Here is a 19,195-nt window from a genome sequence, read left to right on the forward strand (position 1 = left end):
TATGAATATATATGTATAGAGAGAGAGAGAGCGAGAGAGAGAGAGAGAGCGAGAGAGAGCGAGAGAGCGAGAGAGATCTATCTCTCTATATATAGAGATAGAAATATTAATGAATGCGTATTGTACATACTCGTGTAACAATATCCTGTAAAGGGACCAATGCAATTTTAGAGTCTTTCGCTGCATAGATATATTTCACCGACCTTCTTTTGCAAGTCTCCATCAGAGCTCCGTCCAATTTACATTGTTTGTTTTGCTTATTTATTAAAACAGGTATTTTTTGAACGAAATATGCTTCTTTTTTTTACATGTACCCCTAAAACTACCGTGTAGTTCGTCCGAAGTCGTTATAATAAAATAAATTAAATTGAAAAAAAAAGTCAAATTTAGCCAATTATTTAGCTACAACAAGAAAAAACTTTTTTTTTCATAAATGTGTTTTCTTCTTGTTTAATTCTCTGCTGAGTCTCGGGTTCTGCCCTTTTACCCTCCCCTCCTGTCTGTTAAGGAAAGAAAACCCCGGCTCAAAAAAACAGGCCATAAAAACAAAACGACAGCTTCATTAACAGAGGAGGAAATTCGGAACAGTTTTAAACGCAGTCCCATAAAATGTTTGTCGACTCAAATAACGACTAAACATTTTAAATGACGAAGCCTTTGCGCTCCTTAACGAGCAGGGAGCCGCAGATAAGGGCAAAAACTCCGCCTGAAGCGTTCAAAAAAGGGACCTCAAGTAGACGACTGAAGGAATTCCTTTGAATCTTTCCCGCTTACTCTTAATACATTCAAACTGTTTACATGTCGCTTTCCCAGACGTGGTTAGATGAAATCTAAACAGTAAAAGGAGCCCATTGTTAACGCAGGGCTGCAACAGTAAATTGAAGGCTGACCTGCAGTGAGTGTTTTAGCTGAACGGTGCACTGCTCTGCGTCTTTTACTTTACCTTGTTCCTGCAGCAAACCAAGCTCTGATTTAAAATACAGTACTTCTGTTTTAGTCTTGGAATAATTTCAATATGTATTTAAACTCCAGTATCCAGAGTTTAAATACTGACATATAGGATGATAAAAATGAACCAAAGTCATTTGTTTTCTACATGTGCTCAACATCTACTTCAGTGCTGGTCTGTCAGATTTTTTTTAACGGTTTGTGAATGCGGTCTGAGGGGAAACACCTGCAGCCACAGTGGCTTTATCCTCCTGCTGTTTTTGTGTGGATGCTGATGCACTCAGCTCACATTATTCACCCTTTTATGAGAGATAACCCAAGTATGAGCCAGCTCTGTGGTGTGCTGGCTTTATGAGGCAGCTTTATTTTTAAAAATAATCTTAGTGCTGATCGTTGCCTCTGTCTAACTTGCTGCTCACTGGTAGCAAAGGAGGTTCTGTAAAAGAATGGTCATCTCCGTTCAGTTCAAAGCCTTTTTAACTCGATTGATTTATCAGACACAGAAGGTGGTGGGATCTCTGTGACTAATACTAATCTCACTGCTTCAGGAGTGACATGACCCGTCCGTGCATGAAATGAGGGGATCAAGCCCATGTTTATATGTGAATTCACACATGCTTAGGGTGATCCGAAAGAAGGTAAAAACAAGGGTTTTGACAATACCCACTGGCTTGAAATCTGATTTACTGTGTAATCAATATCTGTTTGAGTACTTTCTTGTAGAGAGTTTGTACAATAAATGGCAAAACCCTATCTAAAATCTTTCACAGTTACCTTTTAAAGACGAACAGATGCAATACGGTGCAGTCACTTTTGGCATGGTGGTCTTGGATGCTGCTGGGCAGCCCTTCCTACCAAGGCCGGCATATCCATAGGAGCCCGTTTGATACCCGCTCATTATCCCGGGCCCTCACAGCTGAGCAGCACAGAATCACCCGGGGGCCACTGCTCCAGTGGTGCGAGAGATCCAGATGTTTCCCGTAAAATCCTACGGAAAAAGCTACAAAACTTTAATTTGTAGTAAAAAGGGAATAAAGTAAAGGTTTACACTCTTTGTGCCTCAGACGGTATTTTGTGTTCATCTGGTTCGTTGAAAAAAATTCAAAGGTTAACCATATACCACTTTGGAGGCTGATCTCAGTTTTACTGAACTTTTCCGGTGTGTGTTTGTTTGTGTGTTGGCAAAGCTGAAAGTCAGCTGTGTCCACCACCACTATTATTAAATACACAAAGCCTCAGTCAGGATTCCTCCAGTGTAGGTCTTTCTTATTCTGTCTCCTGTTGTATGTTGTGGAGGATCATGTTATGAAGTCTCATTAAAGCAGATGAAATGAGTTAATTTTGAGTTTGACATGAAAGATCACTGTTTGACAAAGACATGAAGTTTTCAAATCAGTTTGTTAGTGCGCTTGATCATCTTTGTACCTGCAGAATAGAAATCTAAATAAAGATCAAGCATGAATTACAACCAAAGAATGTAATTTCATCTAAATGTTAGTCGCTGATATTTGTTGTATGAAATGAATATATGAAATAGAATAGATGAAAGCCTGACATATATTAGTGAATAGATTTTTTTCAATACAAAGGCTATTTCTCAGAATTGAAAGGGCACATTCAGTTTTACACATGCACCTGAACTCTGCTCAAAAAGCCTAATTGCTGAACATACCGTACTCTCTTTCTCTTTCGTTTCCTTTGAATTGCTTTAAAGTTCTTAAAATCTTCACTGACTGACTGTTTCAACTGGTTCCAGGCTTTCACTGCAACTTTGTGAAGATTACCCTGACAAAAAAACATCTGGATGAACAGCATTTGTTCACAATGGCCAAATTTCCTTAGGACACTCATTGTTACGATGCCAAATTTAACTTAAAAATGTATAGATTGACTAAGAGCCTCCAGCCTAAATACATATCAGTGTCAACCCATCGTCAATAATTCTATGAGAGTCAGAGGCATTGTGCCTGAAGCTTATCTTCCCAGTATTTGAAATATGCTTAAGCTTACAATATGAAGTATTTCCCGTGTTGGAATCCATGACCCTGTGAATGAGCATGAGGACTCATAGCAATAATAAATGTTGTCAGTGTTTATATCTTTATGCTCACACAAGGAAAAGTCTGCTTTTTCTATTTTTTATTTTATTTTTCATCTCTTGAGGCAGTGAATGCTGTATTAACAGGCATCCTCTCATCACCAGACTCTCACTCTTTACTTGAAGGCTCATTTGGGGATTCTTGAGGACTCCAGACAGGACTGGATGATATAGTTGTAAAAGTAGTCCCACTGGACCTAGCATGAGTCCAGGAGTGTGTGTGTGTGTGTGAAAACGTGTTTATTGCTTTCCTAACTGTGTGTGTGTCAACTATCCAGCATTTGATAGCACATGAACAGCATCCCCTGAATGGCAAATTGTACCAGCTCTACAATCCCAAATCCTAAAAAGTTTGGACACTGTAAAAAGTAAAAAGAAAAATAATGCATACATAAAAGTGTCCAGATTCACAGAGCCTATGATGATATTATGAACTGCGGACGATGGAATATTCAAAGTCTTCACATTGAGGAATATCATTGTGAAAGTGTTCCACAAAATGTAGATGTAGTTTTTTGCAGATTGCTGAATCTCTGCCCATTTTTATTTCTGAGAGACTCTGCCTCTCTAAGGTGTTCTTTTTATACTAAATCGAGTTACCGATCTGTTACTAATTAACCTAATTAGTTGCAACACCTTCCTCCAGCTGTTTCTTTTTTTAACTACTTACTTTGCTCCAGCCTTTTTTTGAGAGGCAAAGCTGCCATCAAATTCATGATGAACCAATATTTATCAAGCAATTGCAAAATATCTCACGTTGAACCCCTAATATCTTTTCTGTGTTCTATTGTATATAAAATTATGGGCTATTATATTGGCATTTGTATTAATGTGTGCGAGTGTGTGTGAGAGAGACATATTCCCTTGGTTGAGCATGCTGGGTTTTAGACTGCAGCAAGAGTAATATGAATCATTACATGCCAGAGTGCAAAGACTGCAAATATCTGACATAAGCGCCAATGTTGTGTGAAAAAAAAAAGTGGTTCAGACAAAGGACAGCTGGAAGATGTTATTTTCGTGGAAATGTTTTCAAGGCTTCACTGTTTACAGTGTTCACATATAAACAAGCACCCAAATAAAAGCCATCACAGCCTTATTTACCCCTGCCTGACTTTGAGTTAGGACCGATATTAATGAGTCACTGTTTTCACTTCCTCTGCTAGAGGAGCATAGTTATAGGATGATAAAATGAAATGGCACAATCTACCTGTAGCATGGCTGTGAACCAATCATAAGGTAAACTGTGAGGCAACACCTCGACCTCCTTTCAGTTCCAGCGTACTCTTCACCTTCAGCTGTGAAATTTGATTTGTCTCCAGGCTGGGGGGCTGTATGCTTGTAAGGTAACATGCCAACATGCTTCTCCTCCTCCTTTTCCTCTGTTCATCATTAGCACAAGTGATGATTCCAGGGTCAGCAGAGATCACCAGGTCACACCACCTCAGGGGCCAACTTTCTCATTTATTAACCTGAAGGTTTCACTTCACTCATGGGAGACAGAAAAAAACTGTCAGATAGAAATAAAAGTTGAAACTGAATAGGAAAGGTTATGTTACTTTATACTGGCAGAAAGAAAGAGACTACATATACCACCGGGCAGTGTGAGGCCTTCAAGGAGGTCAGACATTGTTTAATTAAACTCATGCAAAGTGACGAAAGCCCCCTCGTGGCACGGTATGAAACAAACAGCCTTTATACAACCAAATATCAAAATTATTTATTGGCAAAGCATTTATTTTGTTGTTCGATATCTTCAACCCTTAAAAACATGCATGTTGGGTTATCTAAGATTCTTAATCTAAAGTAGTTGTGAGTGGAAGGTGCATCGTTACATCTGAGATAGACTGGTGAACACTCCTCTGGGATGAGCTCAAGCCTCATCTGCAAACCAGTATCAGTAAGAGATACTTTCTTTTACTTTGTGAATCTAACTGGTATTAAGGGGAATTGATGTTCCAGTTATGTGATACACTGAAGCCTGGCAGTTATTGCCTGGTATTGAACCTTTTACTGTGCTCTTGACACGCAAGTTGACAGTGACCTTCTCTTTGTGCTGTGTTTGCAGGCGCTCTCCATTGCCGTGTCTCCCCTTGCCCCTTTAATGTAGGCACACACTGGACAGCAGACTAAACACGTATAGTGGCAAGACAAGTAAATTCAGCCCGGCTATTTAAATATGGATCAAAAGTGCCAACTTGACTAGTGAAACAAACCCATGGAAAAACACCAAACTGCTTCCAACTCTGTGTGCACATTTCCATTGTTTCTAAAGTCACATTCAGGATAAAGTAAGTTGAGGGCAACTGCTGTATTTGTTCTCGTTTTGAGTTGACTAATCCAAGAGTTCATAGCCTTTGCTTGGCTGCACCACCTCTGCATTCCCCCAACATAGATGTTTGCTGGAAATGTTTCTGTTTATGCATGTTTGTGTGTGTTGATGATCTAAATTTGATTCTAATAGCTCTTCTATAATTAGTTTGGCTTGTCATTCAAGCAGCTGGCCAAAGCCTCATCGCCCATTTGCAGTCACTTGAACCTGCAATTAAGATGCGCGGTGATGAGCACAGCTGGGAGGATGAGGCATTTTTATGCATGCGGGTGGCTGGGTAATAACAGAGCTAACTGATAACGACTGACGCTGCAAGAAGATGAGCAGGGCAGCAGAGCTGCCGCAGACCAGAATGTCACAGTGGTAAAAGGAGAAATAAAATAGCCATTTCAGTCCTTTGTTGTGGAGATGAGGCAGCCATCTTGTGGGTTGGACTCCAGGGAAGGGAGGTTGAATTTTATCAACCAGGGTTTCGCCTCTTCTCTGACTGTGCCGGTGGTTGCATGTCACACAGCAGAGATACAGTGAACTAAAGGTGAGCCGGTTAGTCTGTGTGTCATGAGCACCATCATTGGAGCATCTCCAGCCTCAGAGGAACCATAAAGAAGGTATATACCCAGGTTTACTGTCATTCACTTCTGGAGCCCTCAGAGTGCTCTCTTTCAGGCATGTGTAAGATGGTAAATATTATCTGTCCATTTAAACTTATTTCCTCAACAAACTGAAGAACGTGGTTTTCTTCATGGGCCTTTGACGCTGCACGGTGAACCCAGATCGTCATGATTTACAGATTGCGATGACCCTACGAAGCCTGTGGCAGAGGTCTTATTTACACTGTTACGCACTAAATTCAGTGTCTGACTGAAAGCAGTGGAATGTGTGTTTATTTGTTGGGAGCAAAGGCAGGATTGGTTTTGTTTGCTTTTGGACTGTTGTCTCAGAGTTAGCTCCACCATTGACAGGGATTCACTACTGTTTATTTGGACACAAGCTCAGACCTCTGACCTCTCCAAATGGGTGGCTAATCCAGGTCAAAGCTACTGTGGGACCCTTGTTCCCATTCTTGCAAATGATTACTCCCTCTGGACTTCAGGGGAAACACCTTCGATTTTCTCTCATAAACAACTGTTTACAGGTCTTGATGAATATTCTTTACATTAAGAAGTTGTATACACTTTTAGTATCTTAGAGGGACTGGTGGAAAGTGTATACACTGATTATCAATTACTGCTGATCATTATGTTTGAAAATACAAAGAATCTGGGGTTGTGGAGTTGGAGAGGCACGAAATAAACATCCCTCTAGCTTCAGCTCCTCATCTATGACAGAGTGCAGTGGTCTCTAAAGCCCATACTGTCTATAGTAAAGCTGAAATGTAGGTATGGTGTGCAACAAGATTTTAACAAATAAATATTTCTTGTGGAGTTAAGATCTTCACTTCTGCTGCATTGACTTTGACCCTTTCAAAACATCAATGTGTACAGAGACTGGTCAGCTCTGGTAAAACAACAAAACAAATAAAACAAAATAAAGACTAAAATGCCAGATCAAGCAAAAACTTTGACAGAGAGAAGCCATCTTGAAGAAGGAGAAAAAAGTGAGAAAAAAAGTGAGTCATCTACACTTCTTTAGTCAAAGTACAAAGTTATCTACCATAAATATTACACATTTTCTGGTAGGACTGACCTGGACTGAGTGCACTGAGGTCAGTGCTGCCAGTACACTGCGAACACAATTACAAGGCTTATTGAATTGGTCTCGATATAGCTTTTCAACAAAGCAAAAGAACATCTTCTCTAACATTTAAGAATAGACCTTAATCTAAAAAAGTACACCCATCTTTCACTTCTAGGGCTTTACTTTTAAAAAAGGCAAAATGCAGAGGAAGTGTGTGAAAAACTAAGCGCATCCTTGTTCCTTGCTTAGTAGTAAAAAGCTAAATTGCAGCTGATGCCAATCAAATCAACTTGATTAATTGTTCATCAGTAAGTGTGAGCAGATCTATAAAAAACAGATATTTCGTCAGTTTGCTGTTCTGGAGCATTCAGGTGTGCGTTAACACAACACCAAGGAGGAAAGACACCAGCAATTATTGTTGCCCATCAATCTGGGAAGGGCAATAAGGCCATCTCCAAACTATTTCCAGTTCATGATTCTACAGAGAGAAAGACTATTCACAAGTGGAAAATATTTAAGACAGTTGCAAATTTTCCCAGGAGTGGCTGTCCTAGCAAGTTCACCCCAAGGTCACACTATGCAATGCTCAGAGAAACTGCAAAATCCTAAGAGCTACATCTCAGACCACAGGCCTCAGTAACATGTTGGATTTTAAAGTTCATGACAGTACAATTAGGAAAAAAGTGAACAAATATGGCTTGTTTGGAAGGCTTGCAGTCCACAAGACTTCTGGAAAAATGTCCTTTGAACAAACAAGACCAAAGTGACCGAATGTTTGGTCATGATACACAGCAGCACATCTGGAGAAAACGAAACGCAGAATATCAGCACAACCACCTCATACCAGCTGTCTAGCACGGTAGTGGAGGGCTGATGATCTGGGCTTGTTCTGCAGCCAAAGCAACTGGACACCTTGCAGTCATTGAGTCAACCGTGAACTCCTCTGTATACCAAAGTATTCTAGAGTTCAATGTCAGGGAAAATTGCTCCACCATCAACCCTAAATGTGGTTCTACAACATAAATGACGTTTATGCATTTAGCAGATGCTTTTATCCAAAGCACCTTACACTGGAAGCAGGCAGGGTAAGGGAGTCTGGCCTAAGGATACCTACTGGTGGTAGTACCTTTCATGAAGGGGATTTGAACCAAGGTCACCCACATGAAAGGTGGATATCTAACCACTACACTAGCCAGCCAGAAAGTCATCTTCCAGGCTTACCCTTTCGATTAGATTTTTGTAGCAACACAAAATGAAGAAATATCTTTGGCCTTTCAAAAAAAGGACGAAAAAAGTCTGGAACCAGTGTAGACACTTGTGTTCAGTAACTATTATGATTCTTCCATCCAAGCACACTGTCAGTTCCATCTGTTCATGATCAACTTTCGCTGAAGCTGCAAGCACAGCCTTACAATGCTCTTCAAAGCCTTGAACTGTCTTTGCTTACAGTAAATGTCGTGTCTGAGAAGAGCTCAATAAGTCCTCGATAGGATTCAAGTCAGATGAGGAAGGTTGTTAGGCTGTAATTCCATCATCTCTGAGGTCTTTGCTGGAAGCCAAGTGGTAGGGTATTTTGATGCATGTTGTGAGGTATAGATTATCACATTACTATATGTTGCAGAATTCTTCTTGTAGTGCTGCTTGATGAAATGGGCATAAAGACAGCTTTGTGTAATCTTTTGATATTACTTGAAGTGAAGACCTGAAATTTGCCCAGCTGTAACTCGAGAACAGTCCCATTCATTTGCCAAAATCATTCATTATAGTCATTAATCATCATCACAAAGGTAAGCTGTATCTTTAGTGAAAGGGGGATTGTTTCTGATACGAGATCAATACGATGACATGTTTTTAACACTCTGGGGTCTGAGCCGTAATGACTCATGCAATCTGGTCATGCCGGCATGATCATAGACCTCAGAGTGTTAATCTGTGTTTTGCTGAGACCCTCTTTCCTGAAACTAACTTCACACGTAAAAAACGAGCCCCACCCTGAACCTCAAGATGTCTTGTGGCTGCAGCCATGTACAAATATTCCATTCTAATGTTGGGGGGGGGAAATAAAACAGAAATTCAAAGTCAAATGTTGGCTGAGACACTGTTGCTTCAATAGTTTTATCGCAACTCTCAATTGTCCCACAGAATCTGAAAAGTGATTCACTCAGAATCAACCTCAGGTTCTTTTCCAGACTAAGAACTACTAAACACACCATTAAGCACAACATTCACAACTGCCTTCTTTATGTCTCCACCACCTTACATGTGAAAGGGCTCCATATTTTATGACACTGATAAAAGATCATCAAATTCACCTGAGACTGTTTGCCTCTCCGACAGTCCCCGTCTGAGCCCAGCTCTGTTCTCTGTGCTGGTCTCTCCTGATGACACTTCTATGAAACATTTCTTAAGAAGACTTTATCAAACTGTCTTTTCATATCACTTGGGACATTTTTACTTTACCTGGGGTTTTAGTACAGACAAAAATGACCAGATGTCTCTTTCTTTACTTTGCTATTTTGACCGACCTGAGCTGAGAAATAGACACACACAAACACATATTATACACAGTGGCAGGAGAAGACTTCTTAAATTAGTTAAAACCAATAAATTAGGTTTCATTTTCCAGTTTCCACAAATCTTATTCAGTCAATGTGTCTACAACATTATGAAACATTATTTTTCAACAAAGACTTTTAGTTATTGTCTTTCATTTAGATCTTTATTTTACAGTTCAGACTAAACAACAGAATGTTAGTCTCCTAAGATGCAGTAAAAAAGAAAGAGCTAAAAACCTGAATGTTTAGGGTAAGTTAATCATTATAGACATAAACGAGACAGTGCAGACAATATTTTCCAAAACAATACTTTATACTGTTCATGTTAAAGACAACATGTTAGAGCAAAGATTTCCAGAGAAAAATGTACTATTTCTGTAACAATGGCAGCACAAGTCAAAAACAACTGATGAAAAAAAAAAAGAATATGCATTTTATACATATGTAAACCTAGAACTGTTTGTTTCTTAGCCACAGTGGTCAGAGATAACTTGCTTCTTTACTGGAATGGACCGCCATGACAATGACCCGGCATCTGGATGAAGCCCTTTAAAAAGTCCGCATGTGACAAAGAATGAAAATGTCATCCCAAAAAAATTCCATCAAAGTCACATCTTGGCCCAAATTGAAAACAATGCCCATTCTGTTACTGCAGATTACAAAGCGCCCTACTAGTACAGTTTGCTTTTCTACATAAACACAATAAACCTATAGTCTGTGCTAGATTATTTGTTTTTCTAAAATATGCAGTTTATGTATTCCAGGTTTGATGTTTCAGTATGCTACAGGTAAAATGACAACATGGAAAGCACCCAAACTTATCTAAACAAGAAACAAAACCGCAGTGAACGAGACGGTCAGGATACAGTGAAAGTAATGTCCTTCAGTGCTTCATCCCCTATGCTGGTATGTGGCAAGGGACAGACAGACAAACAGACAGGTAGGCAGTGCATGCAGACATACAGACCATGCAGAGAGAAAAGAGGAATGGAGTGAAGACAGGCCACCCAAAGAAACTAACAGCTCTTGGAGCTATGATGGTTTAAATAAAGCAGTTCAACCTCCTAACAAATGGAAATTCTAATAAAATGGAATGTAGCCTTTTTTTTTTCTTCAGGTAACCGGACATTGTTTTAAGACTAACTATGAGGACAGATGGCCAAAGTAGCCAGACTGTGCTACTTTTGGCTGCGTTTGAAAAACCGAAGCATTAAACAGTAGGAAAGCCATAACTGGCAGTGTTGCACAAAGGTTCTGGGAAGGTAGTCCTCAAGTGCATAAACATGTGCAGAGATGTCAGTGTGTCCAACAAGAGACGATGGGCCAGGACAGCCTGATTATAGATGTTTTTTAATGTCCCGTCCTGACATAGCCCTGTATGTATTAGATTTCACACAACAAATAGGTTCAAAATGACAAGAGAAAGTCTGTGTAGGTGCCTAGTAAAAAGAGGAATGTAGACAGAAACACACAAAAAAACAGTGATACCTTACGTTCCTCTGCAGATACGAGCTCTGCTATTTTTGCAATTTATGGTAAAGTATATACATTCATATCAACACATTCTCCCCATTCTTGTGAATCTAGCAAAAAAAAATCTTGACAAAGAAGGCGATTTTAACATGTGACTTTCTATGTGCATTTGCAGGATCCTACATCAATTCTGTTGTTAAAGGCCAGATACATTCTGTCAAAATGTGAAGAGATGCACTTGAGAAAAAAAAAAGAAATCAAACACCAAATATCAGCACATGATATGTAATTATATTCAAGATAGATAGTTGTTTATTCTATAAAATTGTCCACTTAAAATGAAAGCTCGGAAGAGTTTTGGTCTCCTATAAGAAACAAAGTTGTGATGCTGTATAAGTCAAACTGTTCTTTTTTTCTTTAAAATACAGGAAAGTCCTGCTAAACCTCAGGCCACTCTGAAGTCCCAGAAGCATCACTTAAATGCCACGGAGGATGGCTTTGACTATGCATGCAAAATTGACTTAAATTAAAACCCAAGAAAGGCCAAATAAATAAAAAATATTGGTGTGGAATCATTTTCAATCACATCACAGTGATTTCATCGACCTTATTCCAATTCAAATCCAGCCTTCCCTCATTCTTTCGAAGATGTTACACGATAAGGTGGTACACCTTAAAGGAAGAAGAACAAATGTGGAGAAACAAAGTGGAAACTCGACTGATGCAATCCAAGATCAGTGTTTCTCTACAGTTACAGCTAAAAATAAAACATCAAAACGTACAGAACGGTACAGATATGTGCATGAATATGTGAGGCAGAGTAGGGGTCAACTGCACCCCTCCTGTAACAGTGCTGTGGTACCAGTGGGATAAATAATGTAATCGCTGTCAAAAGATACAAGACAGGGTGAAAAAAGCTGCAAAACACTTAACTGTAACCCGGAACAGCAAACGGTGCCTTCAGGACCACGCTAAAAAGGGCTGACCGCAACTTCGACCCATGAAAAGTATCAATTTTTCAATGCCAACTTCAAAACAAGGTCAAAGTATTTCATTATGTATAGATATATATGATATACTCATTTCTTTTATATATAAATCTGTTATGAACAAATAGTAAATACACAATTGTCCATAATTTTACAAAGTAGAAACATTGTCACCCCAACAGTCCCACAAAAACCCTAAATCCAGAGACATATTCAGGTGATGTCCACAAAAAACATCCAAAACCTCTCCTGTTGTGAAGTATGTCAGCTTTACAATGCAACTGAGAAAGAGAGTGGACAGCATGTACAAGACAACAGGTAAATACATTTACAAAAAGGTACAAAAGTAAGTCATGAGAGTCCATAGAGGGGCAACAAAATGAACTGAAAATGTCAAAAAAAACAACAACAACACAAATAGTCACTGATGTGTGTGGCAGGAATCCTCAGGAAATCAGTGTCATATGTACAGTAAACAACAGTTAACACCACAGCACTCTGTTTTCTGTTCACTGGAAGAGGGAAAAAGTGGCAGAGGGTAGTAACACCGACGAGCGAGCACAAGTTGGAAGGATGGTTACAGATTGGATGTCTGCACGTTGGCCACAGTGGTTGCAATCCGATTCCAGTCAGTCACTGAGGCTTTTTAATCAAGCATGCTTACAAAAGTAAAACAGAGCTGGTATCCCCATTTAGTTTAAACTGGTCGAGGGAGATGGTCACCCTTCCTGAGTGGTTCTGCCAGAGGTTTCTTCCTGGGGGGATTGGACTGAAGACAAGTTACGGCGCAATCTTATTTTTGAATTGGCTTTGGGTTAGGGTTAGGTTAACCTAATTTGGACTCATTTGAATTTAATCAATTGGATTATGATTACAATGAATTGGACTCTAATTGGCTTGAACTGGACTGTATCATTGAAGTGTCTTGAGATGACATTTGTTGTAATTTGGCATTACATAAATAAACTGATTTAAAATTTAAGAGAGATTATGGGCTGATACTGTTATCATTTGGCCAGCTGCTAACAGAAAGAGTTTCTATAATCTATTTTCCCTTTAAAAAATATAAACGAGTACTATCTTTGAATGAGTACAAATTAATTCATACAAATGCATGTCAAAAACCTTTATAATAATCCTTTCAATAAAAAGATAATTCTGTAAAGACATAAATATTTCAAAAGACTGTTTTAGCCTGTTAAACCATGACCAAGTTAATGAATTTACAATTTACTTTTACTGCTCAACACAAATTCGTAAATTGTGTCAAAGTCAACATGACATAACCAGAACACAGCAGCAGACAAATATCAGCTTGTTAACTGCCACCGGTTGATGTTATCCTATTTGTTTATAGGCTGATCGCAGTCAAGAAAGTGAATATCAGCAAATACTGATATTAGGCCCATATAAAAAATAAAAAATTAATTGAAGAAATACTTTATCCCAAAGGGAAGTTTGATCAATTATCAATTATACTTTAATCAATTATGTATATATCTGTACATTAATAATTATCTAAACTATTATACTCAAGACTGTAATAAAACTTTTACCTTGTGGATTCTCCAATGTTTAAGGTCCAGTGTTTTGGTTTTAGTGACATCTGGTGGTAAACCTGGAAATTGCAACCAACTACACCCAATCACTCTTTCCAAGTGTGGAAGTGAAACCATGGTGTTCTCTAAAAGTGGAGTCAGTGTTTGGCTTGTCCCAAACTGGGCTACTGTAGTTGCATGGTGGCACGACGTGGGACAAGGAGCCACCATGTCTGTCGATATAAATAGCTTGTTCAATTAAACAAAAACAACTACTGATTCTACAATAAAGATAACCCAACTTTACAGTGCAGGAGATTAGGAAACTTGAAACCCATATGTGCTATTTTAAGTTGCTAATATGCTCAATTCACCTACTGCTAAGATCAAAGAAAATAAGGATTTCAAACGGAAAACCACTTTTAACTTGTGTTCAACAGTTTGGGTCTCACTGTATATTAACAGACAGACATATACACACACCTGTTTCATAGCACCTGCCATTTGGGGAGCAGATGTGCTTAACAAGGGCTTAAAGATGATAAACCAGCTGTAAGAGCCTCTGGAAAATTCCAGGTGGTAAGGGCCTTCTTACCATGGAAACATATTTGTCTTAGAGCAGGCTAGTTAAACAAATTAGCCCATTTCTGATTAATTACATCCTTTAATAATATGCAAAACGTGACACCAATATTACTATCACTGCTAAGTCTTTGCTGTTCTGCACATGTGGAATCATACAAGGCTCGACAACACATGATCATCTTTCACGTTTGGCTCCATCACTGTCTAATTATTAGATAAAGAAGATTCCAGTCTTGTTGCTCTTGTAAAGTGCTCGCTACTTAACTCCTTTCGATGCTCGTGTGATCCACAGACAAATTAAAAAATAAAATAAAATAAAAAAAATCCCTCTTAACTTTCTTCTCAATTGAACCACTTGTGACTGGGAACCTTCCAGGGTGAAAATGAGGGAAAAATGTAAAAGATGGTGGAAAAGACAGTTGGCTGGTTGCAGAAAATTTTACCAAGTTTCTCCAATTTATGTGCCAACAGCTTGCAGGCTTGCTGATGTCTTGCCAGGACAGAAATGTTTGAGGGGTAGGAGAGATGAGGCCTTGAACCAACATCTATGTTTAAGGCTAAATTCTTTAAGTGGAGTTCAACAGAAAATCAACCAGGTTTAAAAAACAGAGAAAAAGGGGGGAAAAGGCACAAATGCTCAGTCTTTTACTGTCAATAGTGCTGGAAACTTGCTGACCTTTGTCATCTGTAACGTTTTAACAATCTGGGAAAAAAATGCAGGAAACAGGACAACTTTGTTTCATTTAAATATTCTGAAAGAGCAGGAATCCATCCTTACTGCAGTGTCACAATCACAATAGCTCTGGTGGTCTTGATGAAAGCGACGAGATGAAGATAAAGCATAGAAAGACAGAATAATATGGAAAGTAGAGGACTGCAGAATGTCTGTGTATGGTTAAGACCGGCAGTCAAAAAGTACATCTGTCTAGTGTTTTAAAAGCACTGGCACTCAAAGGCGGTCACTGTGGGATAATTAACTCAGTCTTCACATATCTGACGTCATCAAGTGCAATGCATTTCAGCTGACTGTGACCCCGTGCACAGCTGATCAGTGAAAGCACCGCTCATCTTTTTCAGCTGTCCGCTGCCTCTGAGGACCACATCTGTCAGCTCTTCTTGTTGCCTCCCATGAAAAGCTGCCATTCTGGTACGGCAGTGGTGAAACGTGGGAGAGGATTCTACTGGTAATTTCAAGCGACTGACTGGATAAGGATGTGGTCAAAGACGAAGACTGGTCTGAGTGGTCAAAGGATAAGCATGTTCCTTTACATTGGAGCTTCTTCTTCCATTGGTTCCTCTTCAGCTCTGAGAAAAAGACGACATCATAAACAAAGACAGAATGTTATTCACTTAGGCTACAAAACTTCAAGTCTTGTTCGAACAGAAATCATTGAACTTTATTAAACCAAAAGTATAAGAGCACAATTGTTCACATAGGCATGTGATGTTTTAGAGCACACTATAAGAGGGTCACAGGTTTAAACATGCATTTTCTTTTTCAATACAATGATGTGGTCTTGCACACCAAAATAGTTGTAATTTTCTAGATATTTATTATATTTCACCATATTGGTGTTCACTTTGCCTGTCTTTGCTGTTTCATATTATACCGGAGCCTCGTCACAGTTTTGGCTGATGAGAGCTGCATGTGGCTGGAATTAGCTGACAGACTGAGTCTTTGAACCCATACAACCAGTTTGGCACTAATTATTCACGGCTTCATCTCTGTCAGTGACTCCATCGCATTATAAGATAAGAAGATGACATGCTTATTCATGTACTTGCAGAGAGTTAAAATAAAAATGCTGCCAATACTTTGGAGGTAGGTAGATATTCTTCATCACCTTTTTGACAGAGAGAGCTCTTTAAAACTAAACTGGCTGCTGGCTTCATATTTACCAATTCAGAGTCAGAAAGCAAACTCCAAAAATGTTACTTTTTTTTTTTTTTTTTTAAACATACAAGAGGGTGATCAGCCAAGTCACTAATGGAAACACCACCTCTTTCCAATGTTCTTGTTGGCGACAGACAATGAGGCCATGGCAGAGACGGTTTCAGCTTCATCAGTGTCACGTTGGAGGGCTTCGCTCAGTGAACATCCGAGTGTGGAGGCAGAGCGCTGCAGTGAGCGCCAGTTTTTACCTGCAAAAGCTTAATTTTAATTAAGTCCAAAACTCAAGGGTTTTCTGGAAAACACACTAAAACATTGTCTCTCTTCCTCTTAAGGAAGCTAAAAAAAAAAGACATGAAACTAAAAGGCATTTGAGAGGTTAAACATTTTTAATTTGTCTTAATATTTGAAAAAAATGATAACAGTTGGAAGGTAAAATGCTAATGCAACACAAGTCTTTCCAGGCTTGAAACACAAACACAATACATATGTCGCACAGCTCATTAGGGGTAAATGGGTTTTGCATGTGAACTTATGAGTGTAGTTATAAGAGACAGTTTGGCAAAAGCTTAATTTACCCTGAGCCCATTAGAACTGGATGCAACACGTCTCTTTCAGGCCTGCTGAGGTGGTTCTGTGCTTTTCACCTCACAACTGATGTGCATAAGAGCATCTTATATCATGTCATTGTTTCCACAATCAATGATGCTTTTATAAAATATCAATGAACAATAACTGCAATATCAGTAACTTAAGTTACGTCAAGTTATGTCAAGTTTCCATCTACTTCAGAAACAGAGAAATAAAGGCTTTGGGGAACTTTACAATTCTTTTTTTTTTTTATTCAGAAAAACCTTAGTTTTAGAATGCTTTTTCAGTGGCCACAATAGGTCCTCAAGGGTTAAGTGATGCAGTTGGACCAAAAAGTTACATGACACAAGGATGGAAAAATGTACATGCTGTCAGCTGGTGTGTCTACTGTAGGTGTAAGTGATAAACTCACCGTGAACTTCGATTACTTTCTCCATAGAGTGCACAGCGTTGGCATTTGGTCTCTGCTGAAGCACCTCGTCTGGAATGGAGTCCAACTGAAACAAACAGAAAACAATACTGAAAGTGTTTCAAATTTTTTCTGGCTTAAATCAGTAGCTCTGTCATTTGTTTCGACAGTAATAGGACCACACCTGTGAAAAAAAAACACATTTCTAACAATATTTAAAGTGCTTGTGCTAAACTTAACTACAATAAGTTGGCACTGATACGAGTGGCAAGGGGCAGATGTCTGCTGGGAACATCGGTTAAAAGCAATAAATCTCACATCACTCAAAATTTTTAAAGGATATAATGGGCGCAGCTACATAAGTGTTTCTATGAATATGTCAGACAGGTGTTAAGAGAAGTTTCTCCAAAGTCTCATTTGACCTCAAGTGAGTCCCTCCTGGTTTAAAGGATCATTTCTGAAATGTGGACCACAACCCACCGTTAAGTCGGTCCAAGAGGTCGGGAACGATCTTGAGCTGCTGACACAATAAAAAAATGTGCCTGCAGATGCACACCTCCTCCCACTCACTGACAGCTTTGCTACTCTTTGACACAAACTACAGTGTGTGCTTTGTTCTGCGTCCCACTCGAAAGACACATGTGAGTGCACAGATGCATATGCTTGGAAACTGCCTGCTCACACAAATGCATGTAGCCACACGCACGCACGCACACACCAGCCTATGAAACTTTCCAAACCACAATTCATGGAAAACATAGCTTTTCCCCAAAGTGCCTTCCCAACCCGGAATGATTCAATTTGCCTCTTTGGACGACTGCTCATACGACACTTTCTCATTTCATTTTGTCAAAAAGACTCATTGAGCTCTACATTCCACCACAGACAACACACATCCCTTCTCTACTCTGTCATAACCCCAGTAGAATAACACACCAACTGAGAACGACGTAAGGAGGGACATTGAAAGAAAGAATTAGAAAGAGTTTGGCTTGACATTTGAGAGCAAAACACCAAAGAGAAAAGGGAAAAAAAACCATTGTCGGTTGGTCTGGCCTAGTCAGGGCTAAACGTTTTCTTTTAATTAAAACAAATAGCATGTGGGAGAGGTCCAAGGGGGCCGAGGGAAAAAGGCATTCTGGGGAGATGGATACTTTAATCCTGCTGTGGCACGACAAACTACATCATGCGCTCAGGAACAGACTGAGGTGCATACACACATACAGTTTAGGCAGCAGTATTACATCTGGTTATCTGCCATCTGACTGACTGTACTCTGGAGCAACTGACAGATGGCACAGTCAGTTTGAAAGACATGACAGATAATGTTTGATGCAAGCAATACATACATTAAAAAGAAAAAATTGAGAGCGAGGCAAACAAAGACAGGAAAGTTTGTAGAATATACAAGTTACACCGCTCTGGGAGATTTTACTATCTGCAGATTAATTGGTGATAGGTTAGGGTGTCAGGATTGGGTATAAAAGGAGCATCCTCCAAAGGCTTAGTTTTTTCAAGGCATGATTTATCATAGCCTACTTTGTGTCAAACTACTCATCAGTAAGTTCCCAAAAATATTTCTCAGTGCAAGATTGCAAACAACTTTGGTTGATCAATATTTAAAGAGATTAATACTCTGAAAAGATTCAGAAAGTCTGGAGAAATTTCAGTGTGTAAAGGCCTGGACAGAAACCAGGGTTAAACGTGCATGACCCTCAAGCCCTTAGCCTGTGAGAGCCACAAGAAATAGTTATGCCACCATGATCAATGCAGCTGCATGGGCTCAGGAATACCTTTAGAAAACATTTTCAGTCAACACAGTCCGGCGCTGCATCCAGAAATGTAACCCGAGACTGTATTACACAAGGAGGAAGCCATCCATCAACTCTGTGCAGAAACGCCTCTGAGTTCTCTGTGCGTGAGGTCATCTTGGATGAATAGAAAAACACCGGACAGTGGAGACATGTTCTGTGGTCAGATGAGTCCACATTTCAGCTGCTTTTAGGAAAAAAAAGTCTCATTCTACATGCAAAGTTGAGAGAAACCATTCAGGCTGTTATCAGCAAAAGGTTCAAATGCCAGCATCTGCAATGGTATAGGAGGGCATCAGTG

General features: G+C 39.4%; 1 protein-coding gene across 3 annotated transcripts in view; it reads right to left on the reverse strand.

Moving 5' to 3' along the window:
• Positions 1-9,901: 9,901 nt before the first annotated feature.
• hdac4 (histone deacetylase 4) overlaps positions 9,902-19,195 on the reverse strand; it is a 128,783-nt gene continuing 119,489 nt past the window's right edge. For all 3 annotated transcript variants that reach the window (XM_072397852.1, XM_072397850.1, XM_072397851.1), the window contains 3 exons: positions 17,087-17,171; positions 16,193-16,334; positions 9,902-15,497 (listed from right to left, as the gene is read on the reverse strand). In XM_072397852.1, the coding sequence (XP_072253953.1) occupies positions 15,458-15,497; positions 16,193-16,334; positions 17,087-17,171 (267 nt within the window). In that variant the 3' untranslated portion in view covers positions 9,902-15,457. The remainder of the gene's footprint in view (positions 15,498-16,192; positions 16,335-17,086; positions 17,172-19,195) is intronic.

Source organism: Leuresthes tenuis, unplaced genomic scaffold (genome assembly GCF_036924035.1).
Source record: "Leuresthes tenuis unplaced genomic scaffold, fLeuTen1.0.hap1 SCAF_12, whole genome shotgun sequence".
Classification (NCBI taxonomy): Eukaryota; Metazoa; Chordata; class Actinopteri; order Atheriniformes; family Atherinopsidae; genus Leuresthes; species Leuresthes tenuis.